At 40.5% G+C, this 15,974-nt stretch overlaps 1 protein-coding gene across 1 annotated transcript in view; it reads left to right on the top strand.

The window, feature by feature from the left end:
* Window positions 1–1,510: 1,510 nt before the first annotated feature.
* The window catches only part of NEB (nebulin), a 102,578-nt gene continuing 88,114 nt past the window's right edge, over window positions 1,511–15,974 (top strand). Inside the window, exons 1-20 of the mRNA XM_053947585.1 lie at window positions 1,511–1,543; window positions 5,381–5,425; window positions 6,899–7,111; window positions 7,476–7,583; window positions 7,722–7,826; window positions 8,118–8,222; window positions 8,322–8,426; window positions 9,051–9,155; window positions 10,196–10,300; window positions 10,478–10,585; window positions 10,991–11,107; window positions 11,742–11,843; window positions 11,926–12,033; window positions 12,128–12,232; window positions 12,612–12,710; window positions 12,941–13,045; window positions 13,599–13,706; window positions 14,205–14,516; window positions 14,985–15,191; window positions 15,866–15,970. Coding sequence (XP_053803560.1) covers window positions 1,511–1,543; window positions 5,381–5,425; window positions 6,899–7,111; window positions 7,476–7,583; window positions 7,722–7,826; window positions 8,118–8,222; window positions 8,322–8,426; window positions 9,051–9,155; window positions 10,196–10,300; window positions 10,478–10,585; window positions 10,991–11,107; window positions 11,742–11,843; window positions 11,926–12,033; window positions 12,128–12,232; window positions 12,612–12,710; window positions 12,941–13,045; window positions 13,599–13,706; window positions 14,205–14,516; window positions 14,985–15,191; window positions 15,866–15,970 — 2,400 coding nt within the window. The remainder of the gene's footprint in view (window positions 1,544–5,380; window positions 5,426–6,898; window positions 7,112–7,475; window positions 7,584–7,721; window positions 7,827–8,117; window positions 8,223–8,321; window positions 8,427–9,050; window positions 9,156–10,195; window positions 10,301–10,477; window positions 10,586–10,990; window positions 11,108–11,741; window positions 11,844–11,925; window positions 12,034–12,127; window positions 12,233–12,611; window positions 12,711–12,940; window positions 13,046–13,598; window positions 13,707–14,204; window positions 14,517–14,984; window positions 15,192–15,865; window positions 15,971–15,974) is intronic.

Here is a 15,974-nt window from a genome sequence, read left to right as displayed (position 1 = left end):
GGATGAAACTCGAGCGGGCTGGAGCCAGATTGGCTGTGTGGGCCACACGCGTCACCGGGAGCCACCAAACCCCCTCGCTCTCGCCCACTGCTGCTCAGGAGGGAAGACTGGAGAGCCTTTGCTCCAAAGGATATTTACTGGATGTCGCTGGTAAGGACATTTTAAATGCATTTCACTTCTTTTCCTTAGAAGAGGATCTTGAGCTGTTTGCCCATTCTGTAGTTTTTTTTGGGAATACTCGTTGTGCTTTGCCCATGGAAGTCAGGTTTTCTGTCTGAATAGCCGGCTGTGGGTTGGAGGAGGAGGAAAAGACCTGGAATGGGGTTTGGAAGTGTGGCTGAAGGATGTAACAGTGACAGGTTGAAGAGGCTGTGTTTAAATGCAAACCCCACTTCTTGAGTTTATTCATACACCTCTGCCTGCTGCTTCCCGTGACTTGTCCCTCGTTATTTGAGTTATTCTTAATTTATTTTAATAGACTACAACATGGTTTTCCCAATTAATTTTTGCCCATTTTTCTCAGCCCGTTGGGACTAAAAAGGGCCAGTATTCCGTGTTCCTATATTTAACCTGCATGACTTGACTTCCCTTGCCTCAGAAGGAATTGCAGTTTAGCCAGCTCAACCCAAGTGCCCCGTCAGTTGGCAGGATTAGCTTACACGGCAAATATCCCTGGACTCAGGAGCAGCTGTTGCAAAGCCTCATCCCCTCCCAACATTAGAAACAGGGCTGCAGACTCTGGTGGAAAATTGCAGCTTTGCCTCACAGCAAAATCAGTGTGTTAATTAATTAGTTCAAAGGGTCTGACACTAATCTGTGCTTTGTACTTCAGCCAACTCTATGGATTTTCATCTTTTCCAGGTCTGAAGAAACAGAGAGAAAAAAACCCACAAGAGTTAAAAAAAAAAAAACAACCCCAGAGCATCTCTGTAGGCTGATGCTGGGAAGACAGAAATTGCCTCATTAACCTAAGGTCACTTAAAAAAATATTTAAAATATTTTTCCACATTATGCTCGTGCTTATGAATGAACATAGTAGAATATAAATCTCCCACTCAAACAGGAGCTTGAATGATATAATGAAATAGCGTAGAATAGTCACAGAGAAAAGAAAAATGCTTCAAGTAATTCTGTTGTAATGAAAATATCACATCATGTTTCAAGAGATCTCTTCATCTCTTTTATTTTATCTCTTTTATTTTATTTATCTCTTTTTTTTTCATTGGATCCAGTGTTGATGTTATAACTGGAACGAGGTTATTTGTCCAGAATTGTAATTTATATCAGTATATTTGAAACTTAATCCAATGTTTTCCCATAACAGTCCAAGTAATGCCAGATCCCAACTTTATTTAGGGTCTGACTAGTTACTAACCACGACCCCAAGTGCTTTATGAGCTTGACTTGTACCTTCTCATGGTACTTTCAGTCATGGGCTAATACTATTTATTCACATTTTCACCTGCTGCGTGACCAGTGAGTGGGGGAGAGACAGAAGCAAACCCTCAGAATGGAGGAAGAAGAGTATGAGGAAGTTGTGGAGGTAAGAAGAAAATGTGAGAGTATAAATGTTTGTTTCCTGCCTTGTGACTGAATCCATTAATCACCTTACTGAGATGCTGCTCAGGAGCAGAGGTTGCTGTTTGCTCTCCGAAGATTAGGGATGATTAGACATCTATTAAATGGTTTCATCACTAAAACAACAACAACAACAACAACAACAGTTGTTCTCGGGGGAGCAAAGTCTCCTGGTTCCTGTCATAGTTTCTCAGTTTAAATAAGGACTGGAACCATCCCACACTCACAGCGCGAGGTTTTCTGATTACTCCCTGCGTAATTATAGATGCACTGGGCCAGCTCTTTTCCCTCCTGGCTTGCCCTCTGTCACCCAATCCATGCTGGAGATGGCTTTGGAAGCCCCTTTCTAGCCCTGCCTCTGCAGAAATGCAGCAGCTTTGTGCCACCAGGGGACCACAAACCAATTTAGCCTGAGACCTTGCGGAGATGGAGCCAGGCTTAAGTGACAGGACAAGGGGGGACTGACAGAGGGTAGATTTAAATTAGGTATCAGGAAGAAATCCTTCCCTGTGAAGGTGGGGAGGCCGTGGCATGAGGGTGCCCAGAGAAGCTGTGGCTGTCTCTGGATCCCTGGAAGTGTCCAAGGCCAGGCTGGAGCAATCTGGGGTAGTGGGAGGTGTCCCTGCCCATGGCAGGGGGTGGAATAGAGGATCTTTAAGGTCCCTTCCAACCCAGGGCATTCTGTGATTCCATGATTCTATGTTCATGGAGGTACATCATGGATTAATTTGCCAGTAGGCCATTTAAACTCAGGAAACTGAATAAAAAATTCCCCAGGAACTGGGCAACCTACAGCTGGAGCCATGGGAACAACTTTGTTATTGAAACAGTACACGAAATTAACAGTGTGGTCTTACTTGGCGTATTGCTACTGCTCTGAAATTAACTTAGGTGTTATGAAATACACAAAGTCTTGTAAAAAGTCACTCAATGTTCGAGGAAAAGAAGACTATAAATGTAAACACCCTACAACTCATTTCCACCACACTGTGTTCGGTGGAATGTTGATTTCAGGTGGTGTGAGGGCACTGCCAGCCTTATATATTTCAAATAGTGGATGAAGTAAAGACAAATGATTTGCCAGTCAGAGTAGTTAAATGCATTTTGCAAAATAGGTGTCGCCACTCATAAAGCTGATTTTAAAGAAATTTTACTACCTAGCTACAATGACACCAGCCCTTCATTCAATTCCTTATTCCCCTGTAACTTGTAATGGCTTTTATGGTTCCTGTGCATTGTGTGCTCTCTGTAATGGATATTTATTTGCTCTCATTGTTTATTTATTCCAGCAGGAGCTATGGTATTTGGGGTTTTTTGTTCACACAGCCCCATTTCATCCTTTTTTTTTAATTTTCAAAGACCACCTTGCTGTAACCACATCCCTCGGGCTGAGGAAACACTGCTTTAGTAGCTTCCCTTAGGATACTCGTGGTGAGATACTAAATAAAACAGGAACAACAGCATCTGGTACACTTTTAAGCCTTTCCACAATTTTCTTAATTCCTGTATCAATCCAAGATTTTCAACCTATCAGAAATTCATCTTCTGAAAGAGAAGGACATGATCGTTGAATATTGAGTGGCTGAGGCATCGCCGAAGATTTTAAAATGCTATTTTTTAACTTTCTCTGGAATTATGAGCCATTACTTGATGTTGTAGCTGTCTTGGGACGTGCAAAAATCCACAGTGAGCGACACAAACATTTGCTGCTGAGTTACTTGAGGTTTTTTGGAAGGTTTTCTAGAAATTTTGTGGAAGATTTCACACGGGGGTTTGTGGAAAGTTTTGTGGAAAGCTTGTGGAAGGTTTTGCAGAGGATTTTGTGGAAAGTTTGTGGGTGGTTTTTTGTGGAAGATTTTGTAGGAAGTTTGTGAAAGGTTTTGTAGGAAGTTTGTGGACGGTTTTATAGAAAGTTTGAGGAAGGTTTTGTGGGAGATTTGTGGAATGTGTCGTTGAAGGTGGGTCCAGCATGGAAATCCCCTCAGAACAGCTCAGTATATCACAGCCTGGGAAGTACGGCTTGGTCCCTTGAGCTAACTTTGAGGAAAAGCCCTCAGAAAGGGGCTTACATTTTAACAACAATTTTTTTTAGGTTCAAAGGGTTTTCCGTTCCCACAGCTGTGGCAAGAGACCCCAAGCGATTACCGCTCGGAGGAGCCTTCCCAACATAAACCCCGCATTTCCCCATTTTCTCTTCGTGCAGGTGAAGCACATCCCGCAGGCAGCGGCTGCTGTTCGTGCAGCAATGTCTTTAAAAAGCTTTTTTTTCCCGTCATTTCTGAGCGGGGCAGGCGGGGGACCCGCAGGCCCCGGCCGCCCCCTCAGCGCCGCCGCCATTTTCGCGGGACGGCGCCACCGCGCGGCCGCGGGCGGGAAATGGCGGACGGGGAATAAATTAAAAAAAAAAATTCAACAAAAACCTCCCCTGGCACAACCTGAGGCTGTTCCCATTGTGCTGCCGATTATTCCCTGGGAGCAAAGCCCGATCTGGCTGCACCTCCTGTCAGGGAGTTGTGCAGAGCCAGGAGGTCTCCCCTGAGCCCGTTCCCAGCTCCCTCAGCCGCTCCTGGAGCTCCAGATCCTTTCCCAGCTCTGTTGTCCGGCTGGAAAAGATGCTCCACTGGACGTGGTGCTCACAAACAAGCCAGAAATGCAAAGACCAAGGGCTGCGGTGACCATGGGACAATGGAGCTGGAGGTACAGGGAGCAGTGGGCAAAATAAATGGAATTATCCCAGACTTTCGAAGAGCAGACCTGGGGCTGCTCAGGGAAAACCCCATGGGGAACAGCGAAGGCACCCAGGGTAGTTGGGTGATCCTCCAGGGTGATTTTCCCTGAGCACACAGCTCAGCCCAAAGTGCAGAAATCAAACAGCAGAAGGGTGGAGTGGGGGAACACAGAGCTCCTGACTGAGGAAATGACTAAAAAAAAAAATATATATATATATATTCACTGAAGGTGGAAGCAGGAGCAGACAACTTGGGAGAAACGTAAAGATTTAAAACATTACAAACCCCATTCCTACATCCATGGGCAATGTTCAGCTGGGTTTGGTCTTCGAGAAAGGCAAGAAGGAAGATCCAAGGAGCTACAGGCTGCTCAGCCTCACTTTGTTCTTTGGGAAGGATGTGGAGCACATCCTTTGAGAAGTTATTTTTAAACACATGAAAGATATGAAGGTCGTGTGGAGAAGTGAACACTGAGTTATCAAGAGCAATCAATGGCTGATGAACCTCATTAATTTTTATAATGAGTTCAAAGCTGCTGGACAAGGGGAGACCAGTGAAGGTTGTGTACCTGGTGTGCTTTAGGGACACCTCCCATTGTGGTTTCATCCTCAAATTTATGAGATTATAAATTATGGGGGGATAATGGGCAGTAAAATGGGTGGAAAATCAGCAGGCTCAGAGTTGTGATCAGGAACAAAGTTTAACCAGCAGCCAGAAATTATTGGTGTCCTTGTAGGAGCAACCCTGAGGACAACAGTCATGAGTGTCACCAAACAAAAAACCAGGAAAATCCTGGGGTTTAAATGCTGATTCTTTTAATGTGGTCATCAATGTCTTCCCTCTTGTGGGCAAAATTAGATAACAATCTTTCATTAATTATTTGGATGATTATTAGTTGGGGAATGTATAGAATGCAAAATGTGAACAGATATTCAGAGTTACCAAATGACTCCATCAGCACCTGTGAACTAAAATCCTGTTTCTCCAGAAATGTGTTTTAAAACAGCTTCACAGAAGCTACAATTTACTGATCTGGCTTAACAATGATGTTTTTTCTCTTTTTTTTTTCCAAGTACTACATTGAGGAGACAGTTATTGAGGAGGGTGAGCCACATGAGGTAAAGGTCCCTGTCATGCTGCATGTAGCACACAAATGCATGTAATTAACATGAAACACTAAATTAGCAGCCTTTTGTATTCTGAGGTTTAATTTTTCATGTTAAACAGACAAATATCAGTGAACAACTGCTGCTTAATACTTTATTTTTTTCTTCAAGTCCCTGCTGTGTGATGTTCTAAGATCAGTTTACATGTATCAGTTCTGTTCCCTTCACCTTGTGTAATTTCACTGAAAAATTACAGTTTTGCAGATTTTTCATCGTGTACTGGTCACAAATTTTTGGGTCACCAAGGAGTGATTGCCATAATTTGAAATTCTACCTCTGAAACAGCTATAACCGAACTCTCTGCTGTGTTATCATGAAATATTCTCTATGGCAGGGGCTTATGCAGAAGCAGAAGTTATTAATTCTTGATGCATTTTCAGCTCTGTCTCACTGATGCAAATAACTCTCAGAACTCTGACCTTCATTAATTCCTTTTTCAAGGCAATTTTTTATAAAGCTAATTGATAAGAAGTAAAACCTGTCACTTATTTGGGTGGGTTTGGAGCGCGTTTTTTAGTTGTTATAATTCTTTTTAGATGCTCTTCATTAGAATCTTACTATTAAAATCACTGCTTGCAGCATGACTATGTTGATAAGCAAGTGTATAAAGCATTTAAATTGATTGGAAATTAATGCATGTAGAGCAGAGGCAGCTGGAGCCCCACTCTCCCAGACCCTCTGGAGAATAATTCCATGAGTTTGATGCAGGAACCAGCCAGGGAGTTCACTCCTTGTGGGTTTTTTAGGGTGGGTGAAGTATAGGGAGCACAATGGTAATCCCAGCAGGCAAAGTGTCCCTGATTTTCTGTCTCCATGTGGATCTGGATGAAAGCAGAGCATCCTTTCACCATCTCAGGGGGGTGAAAAACACACGTCCTAATGAACTTTTACAGCTATAAAACAAGTGATTATTGATTTTTTTTTTGATCTCCAGGTGGTCACTGAGACCATCAGCACAGACAACTCAGTCCCTGAGACCACCACAACCACCACCTACCCAGCTGAGCACACCCAGCTCAGGGCAGTGAAAAACACTTAAGAAAACAAACTTTTACAGCTATAAAATAAGTGATTATTGAATTTTTTTTGATCTCCAGGTGGTCACTGAGACCATCAGCACAGACTACTCAGTCCCTGAGACCACCAAAACCACCTACACAGCTGAGCACACCAAGCTCAGGGCAGTGAAAACTCTTACCCTGATGAACTTTTACAGCTGTAAAACAAGTGATTACTGAATTTTTTTTGATCCCCAGGTGGTCACTGAGATCACTGAGACCATCAGCACAGAGAACTCAGTCCCTGAGACCACCAAAACCACCTACACAGCTGAGCACAGCCAGCTCAGGGCAGTGAAAAACACTTAAGATAACAAACTTTTACAGCTATAAAGCAAGTGATTATTGAATTTTTTTTGATCTCCAGGTGGTCACTGAGATCACTGAGACCATCAGCACAGACTACTCAGTCCCTGAGAGCACCACAACCACCACCTACACAGCTGAGCACACCCAGCCCTCCGGGGAGGATGCAGCCCCTCCCATCAGGAAGAAGACAATCCGGACAAAAGTGGACCCATCCAAGTTTCTGACGCCTTACCTGGAACACAGCAATAAAATGAAGGACTTATTCAGTGAGGTAGGTTGTCCCATGTCTCTTGTTTCTTGAGGAACACCAGCTTTAAAAATGTTTTACAGGGGTTGTTTGATAGTTATATTGCAAATATCTGGGTTTATCAATACTAAGCTCATGGGGAGAAGATAATAAATCAGAGGTGATCCAGGATAGAGATGGATTTTTCCTGTTGTTTCTCAGATGGAATAAACTCAGTTGGCTAAAGTAAGCAGAAGTGCAAATGTACTTGAATAATTTTAGTTTCTATTGTTGAATAATCTGCCCCAAATTCCTGTCCTAACCAGACAAATATGGCAATAATTGCTAATATAGTTCTGCCAGAACTCGGGGATATGTCTTAATTATTTTTATCATTATTTTCTTCCAGAACAAGTACAAGGAAAAATTTAGAAAAGAAAAAGGAAAGCCGTATGCTTCCACAGTTGATACCCCAGAAATCCGGAGGATCAAGAAAGTGCAGGACCAGCTCAGCGAGGTGGGTAACAACTGCATTTCTAGGTTCATCCACGTGCTGGGTGTTTATATGAAGGGTGAAAATGTCATTATTCTGGGTTTTTGAAAAAAAAAATCAGTCAGTTTTGCTGTGGAATCCCTGAGTTTTGTTGTGCTCCAGGTTAAATACCGCATGGCTGGGGAAGTTGCCAGAACCATTTGCCACGTGGATGAAAAGGCCATGGATATAGAACATGCAAAGAAAGTGTCACAGCAAGTGAGCAAGGTGAGTGCCTTCTGGCTTTCCCAGCACTGGTGGAGCCTGAGGTTACTGATAAGGACAATGTTTTGAGCTCAGCTAAAGCAACATTTATGCAACAGAAGCACAGGAGGGATAGCAGAGAAGTTGGTAAGGCAAATATAAATTTAATGTTAAATATTTTCAGTTGCTCTGTTCAGATGTTACTGCTCTGAGACTTTGATGTAAAAAAAAAAATCTTTAAAGCAGGCAGTTTATTCACAGAAATAAATATTTTTTTAATGATAGAGTGACCAACTTGTTGATCTTTCCTTCCAGGTATTATATAAACAGAACTGGGAGGAGAATAAGGACAAGTACCTGCTTCCCCCTGATGCTCCAGAGCTTGTGAATGCAATAAAAAACACAGCAATGTTCAGCAAGGTGAGAAAAGCTAACCACAGAGCTAAGCAGCTGAAGTAAATTAAGCTTTCAAAGCCAGCAATTAATTAATAATGATCATTCTGGCATTTTTTCTTGTAGAAACTCTATACTGAAGACTGGGATGCAGACAAAACATTGTTTTATCCCTACAATGACAGTCCAGAGCTCAGAAGGGTGGCACAGGCTCAGAAGACTCTGAGTGATGTGAGTATCAAAGCAGGGATTTGATGGGGGTACCAAAGGCTGGTGGGCTATGCTGTAACCTGGGACGTGCCATGGACTTTGATTAGCTAAAAAAGCTTCAGAGTGGAACAGAAAACAGGGTGAGTGTGCACTGATAGCTCTGATAGTAGTGGTATTTCATAGAGAAATGTGTACTTGATGTTAGAGTACAAAGTAGAGCATATTGGAGTATAAATCCACTGGCAGTTTGATGCTGGGTTAGGAATGAATGAAATAATTAATTTACTTAATCAGCAAGAGGACCTTGAGTAACTCCCCAAATGCAGAAACTCTCAGGGTTGTCTCCAAGTCCAGTTCACTCTTGTGGGTCTGCAAATGTGCCAAAGCCAGTGACCAGAAAAGTCAGGAACTGGTGGGACTGGGATTTGCTGATATTTCGATACACAGAACTCTTCAACAGGGGATTGCAGCTCTCACTTGAAGATTTCAGTGAATTTTGCAGAGGTTCTGAAGTTCCCTGGTAATACACAGATTAAAGAATTCCTGCTGCAGGGGCTGTGGGCAGAACCCCTTTTATTAATGTGGTGGTAGCAGAGTTCAATGCTCTCATGCTCAAATAAATGTTCATTTCTTCCATCCTTTCAGATTGTCTACAAAAAGGGGCACGATGAAAGGAAAGCAAAATTCACCTCTCTGCCAGACCCCCCTGATGTGGAGCAAGCCAAGAAGGTGACACGGCAGCTGAGTGATGTGAGTAGAACTTCTGCCCAAACCCCACTCCTGCAGGGAGAGAGGCAAAAAGGGACCTAAAGAAAAAGAAAAACACACAGGAAGACCAATTTTTGCTGGAGAAATCGGGACCAAGTTGCATAATCTTGTAATGCAGATGTCAGGTTTTAATTCCATTCAGAATGTAACTATTATTCTTCTTTTTATAAAAATTATTTTATTGTGTGTTGAAAATTATCTACATTTTACAATTAGAGAATTGCAGTATTCACTCATGGTGGAGAAACCACTTTGAACCTGTTTGTAACGTAAAATAATTAATTTAGAGAAAATTTCTTTAATCTTCTATTTCCATAGCTTAAAAGCTAAATTGTCATCAAGAAAATTTTATAACGTGTAGAAAAAAGGATCAGTACCATAATTCTTTGAAATTAATAGAATAATAAGCTTTGTAGGTATCTCCAAAACTCTAAAATATAGATTTTTTTTTTAAAGATTATTTTTGGCATATATGTTCTTCAGCAATGTTAAAAAAGCATTGGAGGAGTTTTATTTTTTATGGAAAGTAATGCAACTGTGGCTGAAAATGCACCTGGAACACCGAGTCAAAACTCAGGCAGGTGTTTTGTTGTTGGACAAACTCTTTAAACTTTTAATACTTGATTTCTGTGAGCTTGAATAAATAATGGAAATCACAAATACCAGGTAATTAAAAGGGTTTGCTTGTACCCAGTTCCAGCAGCAATCCCAGTAAATTCTGACTTAATGGGCAATATCCTAGTATTATGTGACCAGGGAGAAAACAGAACTAAAGGAATATGTTAGAGGTGATTTATTTAACCTTTTTAGGTCAGGGACGGTACTAAGAGAAATTACTTACACTGAAATGGTTTGGCTAAATCATATTTAATGTGGTTTTTGACCATAACTGCTAAAATAATTATAAGGCAGGTGTCAAATATGAAGCAACTTTAAAAAGAGAGTTTTGAAGAATTAATCTGTCAGGTGAAAATGGAGCTGTGTCTTGGAGATACAGCTTTAATTGTTTTGTTTCCCTATAGGTTATTTACCATGAAGACTATAAAAACAAAATCAAAGGCAAGTGGAGTCAAACTCCGTGCTATGACGTGGCAGTTGCAAAAATGAATGCAGAAAATCTAAGTATGGTGAGTGAATCCTGCAGAAAATCTTCAATAGCTTTATCCCTGTTTATGCTCATTTGGAAAATACTGAGGCTCCATTTGTGGCATTGCTTATTTCCTAAATAATCCCTGTTGTAAGTGTCTAATTTACAATTAAATGTAATTAATGTGTTGTTTGCTGTCTGTCTCTCTTCCTAACAGAGGAAATACCAGGAAGACTTTGAAAACATGAAAGACCAAATCTACTTCATGCAGACTGAAACTCCAGAATACGAAGCCAACAAACGAGCCTCAGAAAACATCAGCAAGGTGAGGGAGCTGTGTGCCACCTGCTCAGCTTGGGAGCACTTCTGAACTCCCACAAGTTTGTGCTGACATTGTTTTGGCAAGACATTTCATGGTCCTTTGCCACCATAAGTTAAACAACAGGGGCATTTTTCATGGAAAGCTGAAGATTATATCATAGAATAGGTTGATGTCACAGGATGGTTTGGGTGGGAAGGGACCTTACACACCCCCCAGTGCCACTCCTGCCAGGGCCAGGGACCTTCCACTGTCCCAGGCTGCTCCAAGTCCCTTCCAACCTGGCCTTGGGCACTGCCAGGGATGGGGCAGCCACAGCTGCTCTGGGCAATCACACAGGTTAGTGACCATTTGGCTTTTAATACTGATTTTTAAAACCTCTTTTTTTTTTTTTATGTTTATTCTTTCAAGTTCAAATACAGAGCAGACTATGAAAAGAAAAAAGCTGTTGCAGATTATAATGTGCTCCCTGCTACAGAGAACCCATTGCTGAAGCAATTAAAAACTGCAGGAAATATTCTGAGTGATGTGAGTATTATCAATGTGCAGCTACCTCATTTTCAGTGATGTACCAGAAACCACACTCATAATTTCTTCATGAGGCTTCTCCTTTGTAGTATTTTTAGTTTTGTAGACACATATTTGTCATGAGATAGCACTAGCCAGAACAGTTCAGGAAAAGAATGAATTCTCCTCAGATGAGTGTAGCAGCAGCTATGGCACATGGATGGCTAATTAGTGGATAGTTCATTTAGGTCCTTGTGGATAATGAATCACAAAATGACAGTTCTTCCCATACTGTTTTAAGGAATTTCAGCTAATAATGAGAATATATATGGTGCTTTTACATATTTTTATATTATATTCTGGTTATTCACTCTAACAGTCTTCTCAATTCCTCTTTTATTTGCATGAAAAGAGATAGAATATTTCTTAGTGTCAGAAGTTCAAAAACCATTAGCCAGACCTTTCTATCTTCCCTTCCAAACCTAAAAAAAGTTATTTTTAAAGACCATTGGGAAAACAGTGCCATCTGTTTCTCAATCCTGTGGGAAAGCTTTTCTTTGGAACCATTTCTCTGTTTTACTCTTGTCATTTTTAACACGGTGGGGGCGACTTGCAGTGAAATCTCCTGCATGATCTGGTATTATTTGATTTGCAGAAATTATACAAAGAAGCCTATGAGCAGTCCAAAGGAAACAAGATGAATTACTGTGAGACACCCAAGTTCCAGACTGATGCTGCTCTGAAGAACTTTAGTGATGTAGGTATTTCACTTGGGGTTTATTCTTCACTACTGACCCTCTTGATTCCTTTTGCTTCTCAACTCGGGGTTATTTTGGCAGGTTAAATATAAAGATGCATATCAGAAGAATATTTTGGGGCACTACTTGGGCAGTTTTGAGGACCCTCATCAAATCCACTGCATGAAGGTTGAAGCTATGAAAAGTGATGTAAGTGTGGCAATTGTTCTGTTTTCCCCATCTCTCTGGCAGCTCAGACAAAGCTCAGTTGTGGTTCCTTCCTGAATCTTGCTCTTGTTCCTAGAAAAATTACAAAGCAGATTATGAGGAGGAAAAGACAAAGTGCTACTTCCCTCAGACCATAACTCAAGAGTATGAAGCAATCAAGAAGTTGGAGCAATGTAAAGATGTGAGTACAGGACAGCAGTTGTTCACCACAGAAAAATTAACGGAGTGATCCCTGGTAACATCAATGATAATGAGTTTGGCCTCATTGCCATGTGACTTTAAAAAAAACAAAACATCTTCATCTCTATTTTAGGGCTTTTTGTGACATCTAGTGATCAAAACAGATATAGCACAATCCTTTTTATAACCCATAAAATGAGAGCAGTAGTACCAAAATGAAGAATGAACCTCAAGCATTCACCTGCTTAAAACAATATTTTTTTCGAATTAATACTTTAAAAGTACTTAAGTTAATTTATTAGTAATTTTATTTGTTTTATCAGTACTTGGAAAATACTTTATATGTGTTTTCTACAAATATTTTTTTTATCTTCTTTCAGTACACCTACAAAAAGCATCCTGATCAAACCAAATTCACTTCAGTGACCGACTCTCCAGTACAGAAGCAAGCAGAAATCAACAGCAAACAACTGAGTGATGTAAGTAAACTTTGGAAACACTCTGACATTCCCAATTTCTGCCCTGTGCCCATTTTCACTTCATCCTCCAGCTTTAAGAGCACTCCTGAAATAATTGTGTAGGTGGCTGTGTGTATTCACAATTTTATTTCAGCAGAACATTACCTGGAAATCAGATTTTTTAAATAGTTTTTTCAATTCACAGTCTATAAATTGGGCTGCTAAATATCTTCCTTTATTTTTCTTTGCAGATATTGTATAAATCCAAAGGGGAAGAAATTATTCACAAGTACCACCTCCCTCCTGATGTGCCCCAGTTCATCCAGGCTAGAGTTAATGCCTACAACATCAGTGATGTGAGTGTATTTTGAATTTCAACACCATGAAGCTCTCCACTGATGGTATCAGTTTTATTGCCTTTGTGGTATTAAATTTTTTGGTGGCATTATCAGCCTTCCAGGAATGAGATAAAAACTGACATCTCCCTTAATAGCCTTGGAATTTTAATTTTCTGGCCAGACTGATAAAAAAACCCAGCCAGGCTGCTTTCTCCAGGTCCTTTGGAGCACAAATATTGAGTTTGAAGCTAACAGAAAAAAATTTCTGAAGGTTCAGTCAAATGAAAATGGTTTTGCATAAGAAAGGCCAAAAATGCCACTGATAGAGTTGTTCCAAATAAAAAGTGTAAAAATGCTTGTGGAATTCATGATTATTTTGTAGTAGATTTATTCATTATAATAGAACTGTAGTTTGTGTACAGGTTAACATTTTTTTCCTTGAGACTACATGGACTAAACTGGGTATTTTAATTCCTGTAATAAAACCTCCTATAATAAGAACATGGGCTTAAACTCTTCATTAGAATTGCTATTCCTGACGCTGCAAACTCTTCCCTTTTGTCCCTCCAAGGCTAACTACAAAGCAGACTGGAAGAAAACCCTTGCCAAAGGCTACGATCTCAAACCAGATGCCATTCCAATTATTGCTGCTAAAGCTTCTCGGAATATTGCAAGTGATGTAAGTAGGATTTACATCCAGTGGAACACGTACCCCTCCTGCATTTCATTAGTTATTATTATTTACCTGTGCTGGAGACCTGTACTCCTGCTTTAGCAAAAGGTTACAAGTGACTCTTCATTCCTCTCTTAAACATCCTCAATTGAATATTGGGGTATTGAATTGTTCGGTGAGGCTGTTCAGTAATTTATTATTATCATAGTCTTAGTTAAAAGCTGAATGTCCCTGGGACTTGCAAGCCTGCGTCAATGACAATGGTGAGGGAGAGCTTGTAGCTACAGGTGTGGGTTGAGATATGTACCAGGTGTCAAGACAAGCTGAAAAATCCAGTAATTTTCTTCTTTTTTGACCTAAATAATCCTGTGCTGACATTAAAACCATTTATCAAGTTCTAGAATGAACTTCAGCATCGGTACTTTGAAACTCAGTGTTCTAAACCCATCCAAAGTGTGTTTTCTCCTTCCCAAGTGGGAAAAGCTGTTTTTCCTTTGTCTCTAGTACAAGTACAAGGAATCCTACGAGAAAGACAAAGGCAAACAGGTTGGGTACCGGAGCCTGCAGGATGATCCCAAACTTGTTCACTACATGAACGTGGCCAAAATCCAGTCGGATCGGGAATACAAGAAGGATTATGAAGTCACCAAGACCAAATATCACACTCCTCTGGATATGTTCAGCGTGACAGCTGCCAAGAAAGCCCAGGAAGTGGTGACAAACACTGGCTATAAGCAGCCAATTCACCATTACACCCTCCTGCCTGATTCTGTGAACCTGGAGCTCTCCAGAAATGTGATGCAGCTTCAGAGTGATGTATGTCATCAATAATCAGCTCCATTTTTAATTCTCGTCATGGCTCTGTGACATCATTAATCTTTTAAGGCTAAATAATTAATTTATATAATCCAATATATTGGATTGTATATGTTGGGATGTAAGTGACTGGTCTGGAGCCATTTGTTTTCCAAACATTATCCAAATTATGTGCAGCTATTAAGTTCTAGGAAACTTACCTAGCAAATAACAACTTTTTTTATATCTCTCCATACTTGGCATATTCCCAGCATGTTTTACCAATTGATGTATTTTTGTAGTAAGATTTTAATGACTGTGATTATATTTCTCTTAAATACTGACTCTATTGTACTTAAATTTTAATTAAATCTAAATTGCCCCTCAAAAATGAATGTCCAGGGGAGGTTTTACAGCTTCACCTGTTTTATGTCTATAGACACTCATTTTTCTTGCCTCACTGTGTTTTTCTTGTTTATTTTTGAAAAGAATCTGTACAAATCTGACTTCAATAACTGGCTGAGAGGAGTTGGCTGGGTCCCAATTCAGTCACTGGATGTAGAAAAGGCCAAGAAAGCCACAGAGATTCTCAGTGAGAAGAAATACCGCCAGCATCCCGACCAGCTCAAGTTCTCCATCCCCATGGATGCCATGGAACAAGTGCTGGCAAAGCAAAATGCCAAGACCATGAACAAGGTGGGAATTTGTTGGATTGACCCAAAGTTTGGGTCTTTGTCTTGCGAAGTTGTGGGGCAAGGTGCATTCCCACTGGAATTATTAAAATTTCCAGTGGGTGTGGTAGTTCCTTGGTTAAGACTGGACACTTGAGAGATCATGGTAAGCCTCTGACTGCTCATAATTAAGGGACTTTCATTTTCTGTTTCTAAAGATTAAAGAATTCTTCTCCAGATTTATAGTGCTTTGACAATCCTTTTTCTGTAGGACATATTCACCATAAGTGAGCTGCAGAAAACCTGGAATTCTGTCAGTTTTGTACAAATGTCCTGGAAAGTGGAGTTTTTTACACTTGTCTCTAGTTATCCAGGACACCACTGATCCTTATTCCTTGTTTTCCATGGAAAGAATGTCTGTGAAAATAAATTCTGCTTCCCATTAATGCAGGGAAGAGCACAGATTGAAAACTTCCAGCTTCAATATTTATTAATTACCAAAATATACTTTGCAAATTCCTTAAAATACTAAAGAAAGGAGAGGATAATGTTGCTCCTCAGCAGCTCTGTGAAGGCTATTTCTGGTGCTAATAATATTTCTAGGAAATATTATTTATTGCAAATGAGCAGAACAAAAGCAAACTCTTATTTTATGAGTTCAGTACCTTTTCAGTGCCAACAATTGCTTTGTAATTGCAGAGGCTGTACACAGATAAGTGGAACAAAGAGAAGACCAGCATTCATGTGATGCCAGACACCCCAGAAATCCTGCAGTGCAAAGTGAACCAGATGACCATGAGTGATGTGA

This window comes from Vidua chalybeata, chromosome 7 (assembly GCF_026979565.1).
Source record: "Vidua chalybeata isolate OUT-0048 chromosome 7, bVidCha1 merged haplotype, whole genome shotgun sequence".
In the NCBI taxonomy this organism is placed as follows: domain Eukaryota; kingdom Metazoa; phylum Chordata; class Aves; order Passeriformes; family Viduidae; genus Vidua; species Vidua chalybeata.
The sequence above is the reverse complement of the archived record's forward strand: the minus strand, read 5'-3'. Positions and strand labels throughout refer to the sequence as shown.